Source organism: Semicossyphus pulcher, unplaced genomic scaffold (genome assembly GCF_022749685.1).
Source record: "Semicossyphus pulcher isolate SPU_LCO1_2020_fin unplaced genomic scaffold, fSemPul1.0.p SCAF_14, whole genome shotgun sequence".
Lineage (NCBI taxonomy): Eukaryota > Metazoa > Chordata > Actinopteri > Labriformes > Labridae > Semicossyphus > Semicossyphus pulcher.
The window spans coordinates 18,855,562-18,871,639 of record NW_027211648.1 but is presented as its reverse complement, the minus strand read 5'-3'; the positions used below and the strand labels follow the sequence as shown (position 1 = coordinate 18,871,639).

General features: G+C 42.5%; 1 protein-coding gene across 1 annotated transcript; it reads right to left on the bottom strand.

Annotated features, from left to right (window-relative positions):
• Window positions 1-2,878: 2,878 nt before the first annotated feature.
• Window positions 2,879-6,234, bottom strand: mycla (MYCL proto-oncogene, bHLH transcription factor a). Its single transcript, XM_069661897.1, has 3 exons — window positions 6,030-6,234; window positions 4,962-5,573; window positions 2,879-4,247 (listed from the first exon to the last, which is right to left on the bottom strand). The coding sequence occupies exons 2-3, from the start codon at window positions 5,506-5,508 to the stop codon at window positions 3,658-3,660; spliced, it is 1,137 nt and encodes a 378-aa protein (XP_069517998.1). The 5' UTR covers window positions 5,509-5,573; window positions 6,030-6,234; the 3' UTR covers window positions 2,879-3,657.
• Window positions 6,235-16,078: the final 9,844 nt, after the last annotated feature.

Sequence of the window (16,078 nt, the reverse complement as noted above, 5' to 3'; positions counted from 1 at the left end):
TTTCTTGTCAGGGAGAACTGCCAAAGATAAGACATCTGCTTTTGTGTTCCGTCTGCCAATGATTTCAGGTTGAGCATATTCCCTGACATGTAAGAGCTACATTTAAAGCGTACCACCTATGTGATAAAGTGAATTAGGGAGCAGCTCTGATCCACTCTGTTTAATCAGTCTAACATTTAACCTATTAATTGTGCAGCCGACTATTAAAGGATTTCCCAGGCTAATGCTGCATGCTACATAGCATTAAGCTATTACATCTCACTCTGTCAATGCCCTCACACCCTCCTAAGTGTCACAGAGAAGAAGTAAACCAAAAAGATTCATGAGATTGCATTTTACTTAAGCGTGTGGGATGAAGAGAATGTATAAATCAGAGAGCGGCTGCACTCCACCCAGCCAAATCATCAATTCTCCACAGTCCCACCCCGATCGTACACATAACACACTTCTGTATGACCGCTGCTGAAGCTGTCGCCTGCTGCCGTGCACCCTTGGGAAAACATGTAGACCTCTGTGACACAGCCATGAGCGGATCTCCTCTTACATACACATTATATTTAGTATATAGGACAGCAACAGGTTGCAGCTGTTCTGGCCCAAAAGGCTTATTTTAAGGGCAGGAAATAAACGCAGCCCTGCAGATGTCAGAGAATACAACACATGTGCTATTAGAGGAGTCAGCCGGGGCACTTGAACATGTGTTTGAGAAAGCGATCACATGTGCACTTTAGAAGTAAGTCAGCATGGGCGTTGTTTGAACTTGAGAGCTGAAAATCTGGTCTGGCAAGTTAACCGTCGGAGCAGCGCATCCCACCGGAAAAAAAGATCCTCTTACATCATTGTTTTAAAGAAAACCCCTAAAACACAGAAGGCGACTGTGTTTATTGTTAGCATTAGCACACATGCTACTGCTTTTGAGAACCTTATGATGGTTTTGTTATTTCAGATAAAGTGAAATAGGGACAAATGATCTCCCCCAACTCCAGAATATTCTCAGTTGCATCCCCAGAAACACACGGTGGATTAAACACTTTGCATGTTGGTGTTTGGTTGTTGTATTGCCCTGAAATGAACCAGCAGCTACGCTAACAGTACATCTATAGAGAGCTTGCGCACATTATTAAATTACTTATTGATTTCCTATTTTTTAAACACACTACAGATGAATTTTGCAGTCTTAACAGGAAATGTTTCAGGTCCAAACCCTGGTATCTGATTTCTGCTTTCACTTCCTGGTTTAACGTGACGTACAAGCAGCCCAGCAGCTGCAAAACATTCAATCTAAGGTGTTTTGCCGTCATCAGATAAGTTAGTCGACTGATTCTTAGCTTCTCAAGAAAATGTGCAGACTGAAAGGCTTTAAAATCTGCACAAATATTACAAAGATTTCCGAATAAAATCAATATTGTTTTGAACTGTCCTGTGTCATATCGCCCTCCGCTGAGCCTCCTCGGACTAAAATGCTGATTGTGTGAAGGAAACGTTCAACTGTGCCAGAAAACAGTGCCCTCAGGCCTGGAAATGGGGCCCACGGAGTGAACACAGGCAGGTGAAACAGCAACCAGCCGTAACAATGGAGCACTGATGTGTGAGACGGTTGGACTTCAGGGTGTGCCGGGCTCGTCAGTCAGGCTGTACTAGAACTAGAATGGTTGTTTGAGTTTTTATACAAACGACTGGCGCTCAAACCGCAGTCATCCAGGCTTGCAGAGACTCGTCTGTGAGGTCAGAAACTCTATATCATGTAAGGAAATATATATATATTAGGGAAGTTAGAACATGTTAGTGATACAGAAAGAAACACACAAAGGGAGTATATAGGAATGAGTTGCCCTGCTCAAATCCTGACTCATTCGTTCTGCTGAAGGCCTGCAGGGATCAAAGTGTTGCCGACTTTCATGGCCGTTAATCATTGATAACTTTCACCCAGAGAGAGTTCCCTCCAATTTTTACTCCATTGATCCTGTTAACCTGCATCTAAATATAGGACAGGATGAGCACAAAACTACCTTTCTACGAACTCTCAACTCTGCCCTAGGTTTCTAAGTGTTTAATTTTAGCACTGAACTCCTAATAAACACATTACCCATATATAAAACAGGCGAAAAAACTATATATCTATCTGTTCGAGACCCCTTTGCTGTACTCTTGTTACACAAGTCGCTCTCTGGAGACAGAAGCTGCATATAAGGGGTCTGACTGGCTTCCAACACCCACCGATTACATGGCCCACAAAGCAGTAGAGTATGTAACAAAGGGTAGTGAAAGGCAGGTCACATAACAGACACAGGCCTGATGAAAGGGGCACAAGAAGGTAGTATCTCTCAATGATGGAGACATCATAGAGAGATTATGCTTGTTCCATATCAGGACGTTTCACAGCACATAAAGCAGTGCTGCTCTCCAACTGCAAACCTGTGTGAAGAGCTGCACTGGATCCAAGTAGCCATTCACACATCCCGAGTGTCCAAACCCACGGGACTGTTCTAAAGATACCAAACCTATGTGAATGAATGTGTGTGTGTGTGTGTGTGTGTAACCTAGTTCAGAGCACATCAGGTGCCCAGCATGCAGCAACCACTGCAGAGGGGAGGATCCTCTTCAGAATCACACACAATGTTCAAGGGCAAGCCTGAAGGACAAAGTCAGTGTAACCTTCCCGCAGCTGGCATGGAAACGGGCCCCTTTACACGACAGGTACGGCAACAAGAGTGGGGACATTTTGATGTATGCGTGTGTGTATTTGTTACTACTTCAAACATGAGGAAACATTGATGGCAAGGTCAAAAAGTCACAGATATTTGGTGCTCGTCCTGCAGAGGACTACTGTAATTTTCCGTGTCGCACTTGAATAAAACAAACAGACTTCAAGTTTGTATGCAAATATGGTATAAAAATTTAATGTTGCTGTCCATGTTAGCATGCTTAAAAAAAAAATCAACCAAAATCAGGAGAAGCATTGAAATCACAAAGTGACGTGTGTATATAAAGTACAGCAGTGCTACTTAGTCTTTTTTTTTGCCCAGTTTTCTTATTTTCTTAACAAAATAGAGGTTTCCTCAATGCCTGATGGCACGTCATAAAGAGGAGCAAAGCTCATTGACAACTCTTGATTTCGTCTCCTTCACCAGGAGGGATAAGCTATTATTTACAGAACAATTTGTACATCAAACATTCAGTCATACAATCCAAACACACCAGGAACCGACTCGTTTGCTCCTATGTACACGGAAAAAGGCTTTCACACTTCACTCCATTATAAGTGTGCAATGATTCAAATTAAGACATTTCAACCAACGTTCACACGCACACCCTGAAGGCTACATATGTTCACTATCACACAGGTAAACTATTAACAAGTTCTGTTATTATTTCCCATCACAGCACACCAGGAAATGAAATCACCCCTGCTCATTACTTAAACAATGTGCAAAGAAACTACAGAAACACAGCACACAAACTGCTCCTCCCCATACCAGGTTCATCTGCAGTCATTCATCGGAAGCCCACATACATATGAAATCAGTCAAGACAAAACACAGCTATTTACATGAGGCATGTTGTTATAGAAAAAAATGTAGGTGTTCCAAAATGTGAGGGAACTCCTGACCAAAGTTTCTGAGGCAGTTTATTTCAGGAGGCACACTCGTTTGTGTCTCACGAGCGCTTCAGTTCCGATAGTCTGCGGAGAAGCTGCTGCTGTCTGGATTTGAGACGTTTCTTCTCCTGCACCTGCCGTTTCTCTCTGCTGTGGAGATCCACCAGGTACTCTGTCGCGTGGGTGAGGATGGCCACCTTCGGGGTCTTCGCCGACTCCAAACCGGGGATCTGATCCCGTAAGGCGAGGAAGCGGGACCGCAGATCGTTCCTCCTCTTCCTCTCCAGGAAGTTGTGGTTCCTCCTGCGGTCAGTGTCCTCTGTGTCCGAGTTTTGTGGACTCTCTGAGGGGGAGGAGACATGACCAGAAGAGCATGCGCTCTGACTGGATGATGTGCAGGTACGTTTGCTCTGAGGCTCTTCATCATACTCGTCCTCCTCGGTATCGTCGTCGTCGTCCTCCTCAGGCTCCGGCTCACTGTCTGGGGAGCGGGCGGCGTAGTTGTGCTGCTGCCGGTGGACAGACATGTGGAAGCGTTTGGGGCAGGGGTCGGCTCGGACCGTGATGGTCACAGGTTTTCTGACATTCACCAGCCGCACCCGGCTCTGCTTGTTCTCCACCGTGACCACATCGATCTCCTCATCATCATCTGTGATCACACGGGAAAAACTCATCAATACATAGAAAAAAAGATTTTACAAACACAGTGATTGAGTGAGTAAAAAATGTACTCCTGCATAAGAAAGAGCAGAGGCTATCAAAATGTAACTAATCTGACAATAAGGAAGTGCATTCCTCAGTCAGGCATGGTAATCACCCCTCCATGTGGGGGGGCAGGAGATGAGGTGTTAACAGCAGTGGTCATCCATGCCCTGCCAAAGCCAGGAATTCAGGCTTTTGTCATTGAGCACTGACCATTCATCAAGTATTTAAATGAGCAGATCTGCTGGCAGGGGGCTTCAGTAATTCAAGACATGTGAAAGAGTTACTCTCACGGTGTCTCTGAGTGTGTAGTAGTAATCAATCATAAGGACTCGGTCACCCCGCCCCTCTGCCGCACTCTGATTGTGATGCAGAGCCGGTGGCAGGTATTGAAAGTGGGGGAAATTCAAGTACAAGTGACGGGGGCGCGGTTTTTAAAACATTGCGCTGCTGTTGTGAAAGAGCATGTGGCGCATTCACCAAGTGCGCGTAAAAATCCGGATTAAAGGTGACTGACTGTTGTACCTGATAACCCCTCTGCACCACAGACTACAGTTACGCAACAGCAGCCTAGCTCTCTAAATTACGCATTGTTAGAGGGCAATATAATCCTGAGGCAGGGGCAGGGTGGGGCAATTTAGAGCATGGCTGCTTTCCTTACCGGAGGAATCAGAGCGGGACTCGGAGCCAGACGACGCCGGCTTCCTGCAGCTGTTCGCCGGGAAGGTGAGCACAGCCGCGGGGTCGACGCAGTCTGTCGCCGCGGTAGGGAGCGCGCCTCCGGGCGAGACGCACTGCGCCTTGCTCGGTCTCACGGAGATCTGCGCCACCGGGGAGACACCGGTCTGCGCCGCAGCTGACACCACCTTCCCGCTGACCTTCTCCAGCTGCTTACTAGCGGAGAAACTACTCCACATGCAGTCCTGTATGATGATGGAGCTGAGGTTGCCCAACATTTCTTCAGTGTCCGGGGTGAACTGGCCATCGCACTCCTCGTCCTGACCCAGCACTTTGGACAGCCAGCTGAGCTTGTCCCCCGGTGAGAGGTGCAGGGCAGCTCCGCTTAGAGTCCGGGTGGGAGACATGGGAGGGGTGGGCAGCAGCTCGAACTTTTTCCATATGTCCTCGCTCGGTGCAGTCGACTTGTAAAAATCCTCCTCTGTGTCAAAATCGTCCATAAAATAGTGCTGATAACAGTCGAACTCCATGTTTCCAGTTTATAAAATCCTTTACAGTTTATTCCCAGAGAAGAATCAGAAGTTCCTCTGTCAACCTGAGGGGAAATATCATAGTGATTAGCCATGACCTTAATAAAGTAGTTCCCATCAGATGTATGATCACATTACAAGTATCTAATGGACTATTATCTCATTCTCCTGACAGCCTACTTTCTCCAAATGGGACCACGTTAATAATTGATTGGGGATCTTGCGGATGCGCTCTTTGCAGTGATGGACTCAACCTTGTGTGCCTGGGCAGTTTATTACATAATGTAGTTATATATAGGCGTCTGCTATGATTCAGTGCAAGTTTGTAGCGGATGAGAGACTTTCTGTTCAAGCACTATCCATCGTAAAAGTCACAAATGAGGCTGCGTTTCCTGAAATGTGGGCAGCGCTTTGTTCCACAGAGCAGTCATGTGAACCGGTTAAAGGAAAGAGTGGGCTCAGGCTCAGCTCTGTTTCGTCATGTGAAACTTTCAGTCAAATACCAGAATAAAGCTACTCACCAGCTCTGTGGACGGCCCCAAAGTGAAATTCAGGGCATGGAAAATCCCTCCGCAGCAAAAGAGCAAAATGTTCCCAGCGCTCGGAGATCAAACGGATAATAGCTGTCCGAGTTTGTGTTACTTTGACGCTGGTTTTACTTCTGTTTAAGTTTAAAGTGGAAAAATAAAAACACAAAAGCCGGTGGTTCTAGCAGCAGGCACAAGGTCCGCCCCACAATGTGTAATAGAAAGCCACACAGTGCGTTTTTCGCGCCAGTGAGATATCCTGTTATAAGGCGATAAAAAATGCAGGGAGGAGCCTCGCAAATATCTGCAGTAGATCCGGGTAAGCCCCTCCGTTTGCACGAGAGGAGGGGGGAGGCGCTAAGCCCCGCCCCGTCTGCAGCTCCTATTATGGTCACAGTAACTGACACAGTTCATCACCGGTATTTGTTGATCTTTTTAGTAGTAGAGGGAGATAAAGATGCTTCTTGTTACTGTCATTTACTTTGAGATTATATTATTTTTTATTTCCATTTAACTCTTATTATATGCTGCTATATTCTACTACTACTTAAGAGTTAAATATTTTTTTACTTTACTATGGATTAGCCAAATGGTGATTTTAATCATTAGTCATTATTATATTATTCATTAAACACAAAGTCATTATTTATTTTGCCTTGTTGAAGACAACTGAATATTTTTTGATTTGGGGTGTTCATTGGACAAATAAAGATATTTTGAGATTGAGAACATTAATGCATGTTTTCTAATTTCTTTATTATATAATAAATTAAGACAATATTCAGTAACAGAGAGACTCTTACTTACTTCATAACAGTCTTCATTCCCATACGATTTCTCGTGCACCCAAACACACTCATGGTAAAAACCCCTCCACAAGGAAATAAAGCCCCTTTCCCACTGGTCAAAAAACCCGTTAACACCAGGCTTTTTCTCGCTTAGTGACAGTTGGCATTCAGACCCGGGTCAAATGACTCTGCAGAAGACCTGGGAAATTATCGTCTTGGCTCAGATCGGCATTGATGGGAGCACAAAACCTGTGTCGACACACTAAACTCCGCTATAATCTCAGCTACTCTGCCCGTCTCTGTCCAAGCAGCGCTCAAACATCGTTCCAAATTTGTCTGCGCCGAGTTTGATAGAAAGAGAAATAGATACAATTAAGACCTGACCACAGTAACATCTTCACTGGCCTCCATGCTGCTTACCAAATAGTACAATATAAGTTCTTTGTGCAAACAATTGTTTACTAACCCTGCTTCCAGCGGGTTTGTGATGTCAGATGGTCACACAGCATAAAAGGGACTGAAAGGAGTATACTCCACTGGCAATGGGAAAAGAGACAATCAGCATTTATTAGCAGGTTTTCCCAGATCAACATGCTAATTTTGGTGAGAAAGGGGTATAACTCTTATAACTACATGCCAACTATAACAACAATAGCAGAAAACATCAGTTTAACACGACAACCTATAGCATTGCTGGAATATTCAGCTACATTAAACTTAGGTCCATTGTCCCACAATTCCAAGCAGCTGTCCCGACACGCCCATCTGCCAGGAAGCTACAATATCATATCCACAAGAGCTATTTTACTTCATAATGAGTACTTCACTTGTCATAATGTGAGTGTAACTGTTTTCAAAGCTTCTTTTACTAATTAAATCCTTCACAAACACCCAAGCAGAATCAAAACATGATGTCTTCTTTGCTGTCTGTGACCGTCACCCTGAGATAAAGTGCACATGTCATAATCTTGGCGCCAAACATTCGTTTTAAGATGATCCTCTTTAATCCCGATGAAATCAGCAGACCTCAAACCTCCTTTTCCCAACAACTCCAGCTGTTAAAAACATGTGTTTCTGTTCATTCGGGTTTCTGTCTGTCTGAAAGTTTGCACTGTGTTGATGCAGCTTTAAGTTAATGTCTTTATTTTGACTTAACCAGCTGCATCCACTGTTGGCTGGAGAGCCAAAACTGAGCAGCTGTAGAGCAGTTTCATGAAGTTGTGTTCTTGCCTAAGTTGTTGATTTGCAGTAGCAATCATCTAATTTGTGTAACAAAAGACAGCAATTCAATGCAGATAGCCCTTCATTTCCATGTCGGCATCTTGACACTAAACAGTAACTAAAAGGTGAATTCTGTCCCAAAACACAAAACATTTCCACAGTGCAGGGTGGAGTGCGTCTTTGAACGACCTGCATTTGAACACAAAAGAGCACAACGAGTACACAAACTGTCCTGATTCAGCGGCTGAAGCGTCTGCAGGTGGTGTTGAAGTGAGTAAACTCCATTAGAGTGAGAGAAAGCTTCTTCAGCAGCAAACAAGTTAATGTCTTAAACAAACAAGTCTATATTTGGTCTTAAATCCTTGTTTACAGCTCTACCAGAGAAGAAGAAGACCACCCCAGTAAAACCTGCGAGCACTCAATGACCTGGAACATTAAATTATTTGAACCATGATATCACCATATTGAACCAGGCAATGATTAAGTGCACACATGATTTCTCTATATGTCGTCTTGCATGAACAAATCCTTTATGTTAACTAGTGGACTAAAGGTCAAAGTTCGCCAACGTCTCATGACCAAACAACGCCAGGTCAAAGTCATACGCCTCCTGTGACCTCGACCTCTTCCTGTCTGACATATTGATCGGTGTGGTCCGTAGCACGAACGACGTCTCCTTCTTAATTAAGCATCTCAGGAGACAAGACAAAAAGCTGATGTACCTCTGGTCGTCTTCAGGCCGAGCCGATGACACCGATTAGTGACGGACATCTGCTGTCAGCGTCCGGCCTCAGGTCAAACACGCTCCCCTCAATGGCCTCTACAAGTGTGGTAAATGGTTGAGGTGGTTGAGGGAGAATCAATTAATATCCCACAATGCTGACACAAGAAATGAGACATGGATTTAAGACTTGGCTCGACCAACTTACTTGTGGTTCAGTTGGACTTTAGCGTTTTAATTTAGCATGACTTAAAGTATTTTTTACAATGCACAGGAGAACACATACACTTTGAATCATTTCTGAAGCAGCAAATCAAGTCACACAGGCAGGAGGGAAAGCTGCATTTGGCAGGTTACACCACCAGACACAGGAACTAACTTTTTCAAGAGCCAGGAACCAATTTCCATTTATGCCGGCTTAAAATTCAGTCGTGACTTTGGAAACATCACTTGATAAAACAGTCTCAACATAAGGATCCATTCTGTCGTGGTTTCAGAACTTTTGATCTTACTGCAACATCCCTATCTGCAGATGGAGTCGGCCTTGTTGTCATTAAATTGCAAACATTAAATTTTCTCTCAATCATTTAGAACTTGAGACTTGAGCTTAGAACGTGATCACAGTGATGTCCCACCTCTTGCCAGGTAAGCCCACATTTTATTTTGAAAATCCACTTTCTGCAAGACGAATACTCACGGTCACTTTCCAACAAACGGTTTTAAGTCTGTTTATCACTAATAACTTGTTGCTCTGCATGCATGTAGTGAGTGCAAAAGTACAGTTAGTAGAGTTTACTTTTTAATTGATTATTTTACATTAGCTTTGATAGTTTTGGACACCTTAAACATGTTACATGGATGCTGTCTTTACTCCTGTTGCTTGTGTTTAAATCGTTGTAGTTTTTTAATTTTGTCTTCTTAGTCAACTCTCTTTAAATACAAGAGGTTTTCATCTCACTGATGCTTTTTCCTGGTTAGATAAACCAAAAAAGATCATGCATAGAACATATGGTTATCAGTTAAATTGAATACAGTTTTGATCTGCATGTAAAATAAGTTGAACATTATCAAAAGGAGAGAACACCAGTGAGATTTTGGAGTTCCTTTACCCTCAGAGCAATGATTTTACTCTGTAGAGCTTACACACATCCCATAATTACACAGTGGACCAACCTTCAATCTGCTATGTTGGGAATATTTCATCCCTGCCAAAGAGAAGGAAAAAAAATGGTCCTATAAAATTCAGATGAGGCCCTCCTCCTCCTCCTCCTCCTCCTCCTCCTCCACTTCTCTACTATAACTTTTCCTCAGCAGGGGAATTGTCGAGGTAACAATGCTTAAACACCAACAATAGCCCACTCCCCAAGTAATCTCCCAGCTTCACTTGAAGTACCCGCCATTGTCCTTTATTGTTATAGTAGCATATGTGTGAGGATGGTAAAGAGGGGGTGCAGGGGGGGTCGGGATCCACCTCATGCAGCCTCCTCATGTCGTCTGAAACACCCACTCAGCCGCCTGAAGTATACCGGACACAATGCAGTGCAGGAATCTGGAAGGTTTTCAGGGACTGTCTGTGGAATTGTCCCTATGCGCGATACAAGGGTTCATCCTCCTTTTCCCCACGACCTCTGTGACACAGGAACCCACTAACCCTGACCTTTGACCCGCCCCACCCATCGAAAAAACACAGTAGCAGGTTTAAAAGTGGGAGCAGTGACCCGCAGCTCGGAGAAAAGGACATGCAGATGAGAAAAGACAACATAAATAATTCACACAAGTGTTATTGCTCCCCAGGGATGTAAAACACCATATTCTGACACTCCTCTCAAAGAAACCCCAAGAGTGTGAGCAGCCGGAGGCCTGAGCGTTACCTGCAAACAGCGTTCACAAACCACAGATCTAAATCTGACAACGTCAAGCTTTTACTGTGATGTCATCACTCGTCTTTACATTTCCTCCCCAGCAAAGTGCTGCGTTACAGAACATATTTTAAACATGACACAGTCTGGGCTCCTGACCCGACGTTAGCTCTTAAATTATAAATAACTGCTGTTAAATTTCAAATGGAAACTGCATGTGTGAGTTCATTATTAATGAGGACATACTCATGCCTTAAATATATATAGTTCCCTACCTTAGTGCAATGTTTGCTCAGGAAAGTGTGATGTTTACACCATCTGACGGTACTGTTACACAACACAAATGAAGGATAACATACTTATACACTTAAATACATGAACCAAAGGAGTGAGTACACATGAAGGACTAACAGGTTTTACAAACAGTTGAAGAGCCGCAGCCCCAGATATGCTATACTGAGTGCATCCACTGCCTCATGCAGCACGCACAGACTGAGTTAGACTGCCATCTGCTGTTTACTATGTGTAAATAACTGATTATGTCTCTACATACAATTGGCTGCAGTGGAAGAAGTGTGCTGAGTCTGTACTTAAGTAAAAGTACACTTACAACAATGTTAAAATAATCAGATGACTCAGCAAATAAACTAATACGTTTGCTGTCAAAAAAACGAAGAAAATCAAGCGTTAGAACCATGCTAAAGGGAGCCAGTCGTATACGTCTGGTTAAATTGGGAATAGTGCTCTTGCAATTACCAATTCTAGCCAATGGGTGGCGCTCAAGAGCACATCAATTGAAATCTTCAAGATCGTATCATTAAGTTGGTTGTTCATGTTTTAAACATGCAGATGTCACTTATAATCTGTGTTATTGTGTCAGTAATTGTAGGATGTTTTTTTATGCACTTAGATGTTATTTTGTGTTAAACTCAGGTTTTGTCCAGCTGTATTTTACAAGCGCATGTCTGAATAGAAGTATTATTTCATATTCAATGGATTGATTTTGTGTTGTACCACTCTCTGTATATCTTCCTTGGCATATTTCTACATTATCTATTACTACATACAGCATCAACATTGTCTTGAATATTTCTGATACTAATGCTTATTCTGAGTATGGATGTAAGGTTTTTAATAAATAAACACCCGGAAAGAACGATTGAAACAGAGGATCTCTACAGAACATTAAGAAATATTATTATAATATTATTTCTGTGATACAAATTATTTTTATTGATGCTTTTATCATGAAATACTAAAGACTGCACAGTGCACAGCCTTTCTGTGTGCAGTTTGCATGTTCTGAGCGTGCGTGAGTTTTCTCTGGGTACCTCCTCCCACAGTCCAAAGACATGCTTGTTAGGTTCTTTAATGACTCTAAAATTGCCGGTAGGTGTTTGAATGTGAGTGTGAAATGTTGTCTGTCTCTGTGTGTCAGCCCTGTGATGAGTGGCAATCAGGCCAGGGTGAACCCCGCCTCTCACCCAATGACAGCTGGGATAGGCTCCAGCCCCCTGTGACCCTGAACAGGATAAGCGGTATATGGATGGACGGATGTGAAATACCATACAGTATTATCTTGTTGTACCTCTTCAAAACTATAAATAAGTAATAGTCTCTGAAAGTAACATCACTTTACCTACGACTGCTTTTAACTCATTCATTCAAACTTGGGATCATGAGCAGACAATGTGTCACTTTAGGGTCAAAATAATAATAATAAATAAATAAATAATACATTTTAACAGTTCCTGCGATAAAAAGTACTGACGTGTAAACTTGTAGGATTTTCTATCCATTAGTTTTTAATAGTAAATATTGAATATCTTAGAGGTCCCTGCTTGTGTTGTGATGTTTAAAATAAACTTTTCACACAGTTTGAAAATGGAAATACACAGAATGTAGTTCTTCTTTGTGTAGGTGTCAACAAATTGTGCTAGTGCCAGACTATTTAAAGAAACATTTTCATGCTCATGAAGTGTAAACAAAAGAGGGATGCTGAAGCAGCTTAGGGGCATAATCAACAACAAGATTTTTATCCAACCAAATGTGAAGAATGAAGAGTAAAAGTCTCACAAATGTTCAGGTTTTTGCATCTCCAGCACATTACTTTGTAGTGTTACACACATGTCCAGAAGATGGCGCCATTGTGAAAGTTTTAACCAGTAAGGCCAAAAGGTTTCAGACACGTCACATTTTCTGTATCTGGTGGAAAGTAAGAACAGTTACTGAGTTCTCTTCTTACTTTTTAATTTGAAAATGAATCCTTTCGATACAAAGTTTAAAAAACTCAGTATACAAAGACGTTATAAGTAACTACAAAAATCCAGTAGCATGTGTTAGGTGCTGTGGGTGCTGCTCTCTCCTTGCTGCAGCAGGTGATTAGGCCCACCTGTTTCCACTTAACCAATCAAGGCAACAGTAGAGGAGCAGGAGAGAAGAGGCAGCCTGTGCAGCGGTGGGCCATTCGGCTACGTGCGTGTCAGAGGTGAATTTGCTCATGTTCCTTCTTACTTTGTAAGTTGTTCAGCTGTTGTCTGTCAAGTGTGGCCTCACATTTGCTCAACATTCTCAAAAGTCAGTTAACTAATACACTTGGTGACTTTATAGGTTGGTAGTGGGAGTAGTACTGTTGCTACCATTATGTGGTGTATTTAGCAATTGCTGAAACATTTCATGATGTTGATGTTGATTGAATCACACTTTTCTTGACTATGTAACCCTTTGTAAACAAACATGGTTTGTTCTTATGGGGTGAGGTGTTACGTGCTGTAGTGGTGTGTATTTTGCGTTGTGTTTCCATGTGTCTCTCTCTTCTGTGTACTCTCCGGGTGCAGCTCCTCCACTCACAGCAGCTGGTGATTAATCTCGCCTGTGTTAACTCGCCAATAAAGGGAGAGCATAAAGAGCAGGAGGGAAGACGCAGCAGTGCCAGTGGGACATTCAGCTGCGTGTGTGTTTGACGCCAACTTGCTAGTTTTACTCCTTTCGTGGAAGGTGTGTTCAAGGCCTTAGTGTTTAATTGTTAGTTGCAGTTTTTGGGTGATAGTATATTGACTTGTATATCAGCTTCTCTTTTTTTTGACAGAAGCTTGCTTTGTGTTCCAATTTTGCTTTAGTTTGTAAATAAATACCTTTTTAAATTTGCTGATTATTTTTGTTCCTCCCTTCTTTTTCCTGGGTTTAATTATATATTGTTACTCCCCTCATCCCCTAGCCCGTTCTGGGGAACGTAACAATTAAAAGTTAGAATGTTATTATTACAGTTATCTGTCATTACTAACTCCCATTACCCTGAAGTTCTACATATAAAATTAAACTAAAACTGTCCTTCAATGTACAAGACTTGTGCCAGGTGAGGAAAGTGGTCGAATGCGGCAGAACACTTTCTTGTTGTACTTATGTGTTTTACAGCTATTTTTCAAGACTGGGTAGTTTCACTATTGGTTTCATTTTGACTCAGATTACCCCGAATGCAAAAAATACTTCTCCCAGAACACAAATGGAATTGCAAGCTTTCTACTTTGATTAAGAGAGGAAGGCCAAACCTCCACACTCACAGACTTTGAGGCGCGTGTGGCTGACAGGATGTTCTGTAAAAAAGGGACACCGGAGATCACAATCTGAGCCTGTCAGTGGCAAAAACAAGCGCTTTTAGTGGATGTACTTTGAGAGGCCGCAATTGCCCCAGTCCGTATCGCGGCTACGGCGGAGGCTACCTATTAGACTGATTCCAAAAATGTTTGTTCCTATGAGTCATTTCTACACCCAAATAGGGCCCAGATTTAAAAATACCGAACTTCTCCTTTAACATGGAAACAGTGAATAACTACCATTCAAGGGAGTTTGGAACTTCTCTATGGTCTCCATCTGAACTCTGGCTGTGGACACTAAAAGCCCTCTCACATATTGTGTAGAGTACGGCCTAGATCTAATCTTTCTACAAAGTGGCAGAGTCTTTGCTATTATCAAAACGATCCACCTCTCCTTCCTTTCCAGAGGAAAATGCGTGAGAGTGGTGCCTTCACTGGTGCTAGCTACCTCCTGGTCATTTAGATTAGCTTTAACCTTAGCCTACTGGCTATAGGTCGTCTCTGAAGCCTGGTGAGGAGCAGCTACCTGAGACGACTGAAAATGGCTGGTTGGTACATTTTTGTTCAGATAAAAAGCCCTTACCAGCTCCCTCTTTTTCTTCTCTTCTCTTTTCTGGATTCCCAATTAATGCACAGGTTCTGGGATGGCAAGTAATCAAAACACTTTTAAGAAGTACTTTTTATTAATCCCCTGTAACGATCCAAAGTGCAGGGGAAACACCCACATTCATTTTGCTCACCCTCCCCTTGTTCTATAATGGTCCTGCAGCTGCTGATCGGGCGCTACAAGGGTAAACCGTCACATTTTATGCCAGGGGTTGTGTGTTCAAGGTCATTTGGGGTGCCATTTCTTTATGTGATGGTTTATGTTTGCAACTCTGATCTTTTTATATTGATTTAAACTTTTTCCACAGTTTTTTTTTTACAAACTTGCTACACAAACATAGGTCAAAAATACACACATGCACAAACAGGACCCTATGCATTAATGGAGAGATGTCAGAGTGAGCACTTGGGGGATTCGGTGCTGACTAAATACACACATAAAAGAAACATCACCGACAATAGTGATGCACATTCTAATGTTTCTTGTATAAGTGTCTCTTCAGTCATTTTGTAAGGAGTAAAACGTGATATTGTGTGTATTTTTCTGGATGAAGAGCTGATCCAGAGATGTGTATCCTTTGTTTTGGACATGTCGGTTTACAGCGTGTTGAGCTTCATTTTAGCAAAAAAAGAGTTAAGGGAAAACACTGATGGGAAAATGTGACTGGAAAAAAGTAAAGATGCTCCCCACCCATCCGGAGCTGAAATGTGAAGCTATTACACTTTCAACAAAACAAAGCTGGTTTGGTCAAAACATAAGTGAAAGCATCTGCCCCTGTACTCACCCCGTCACTGAATTACATAAAGTGTTATGACTGATTATTTTAACCATCGCCCAGTCCCACCGGGCCTACCCGGTAGGTTTTGTTTAAATGTAGCTGGTTTATAGGTAGGTCTTATCACACAACTCCTTGTGCTAAGAGGAATTATGTCCCATTGTTTTTTAGGTTAGAAGAGGAAAGATTAATTGTGAAAGCCTAACGCAATGTAGTGCATATGAACAATCCACATACATGTAACAATTTTATAAGCAACAATAAAGTTGTATTTTTAATTTAAAAGTTATATTTATATTTTGTAAATGACCTCTTAAGACCCACCTGCTGTATCTTCAAGGACCACCAGAGGGCAAGAGACCACACTTTGGAGAATGAATGTGAATTTGAATTTGTTAGCTTCACTTTCTGTTTTATTTTTGGCATGCACGCGCACACACACACACACACCCACACACACACACACACACACACACACA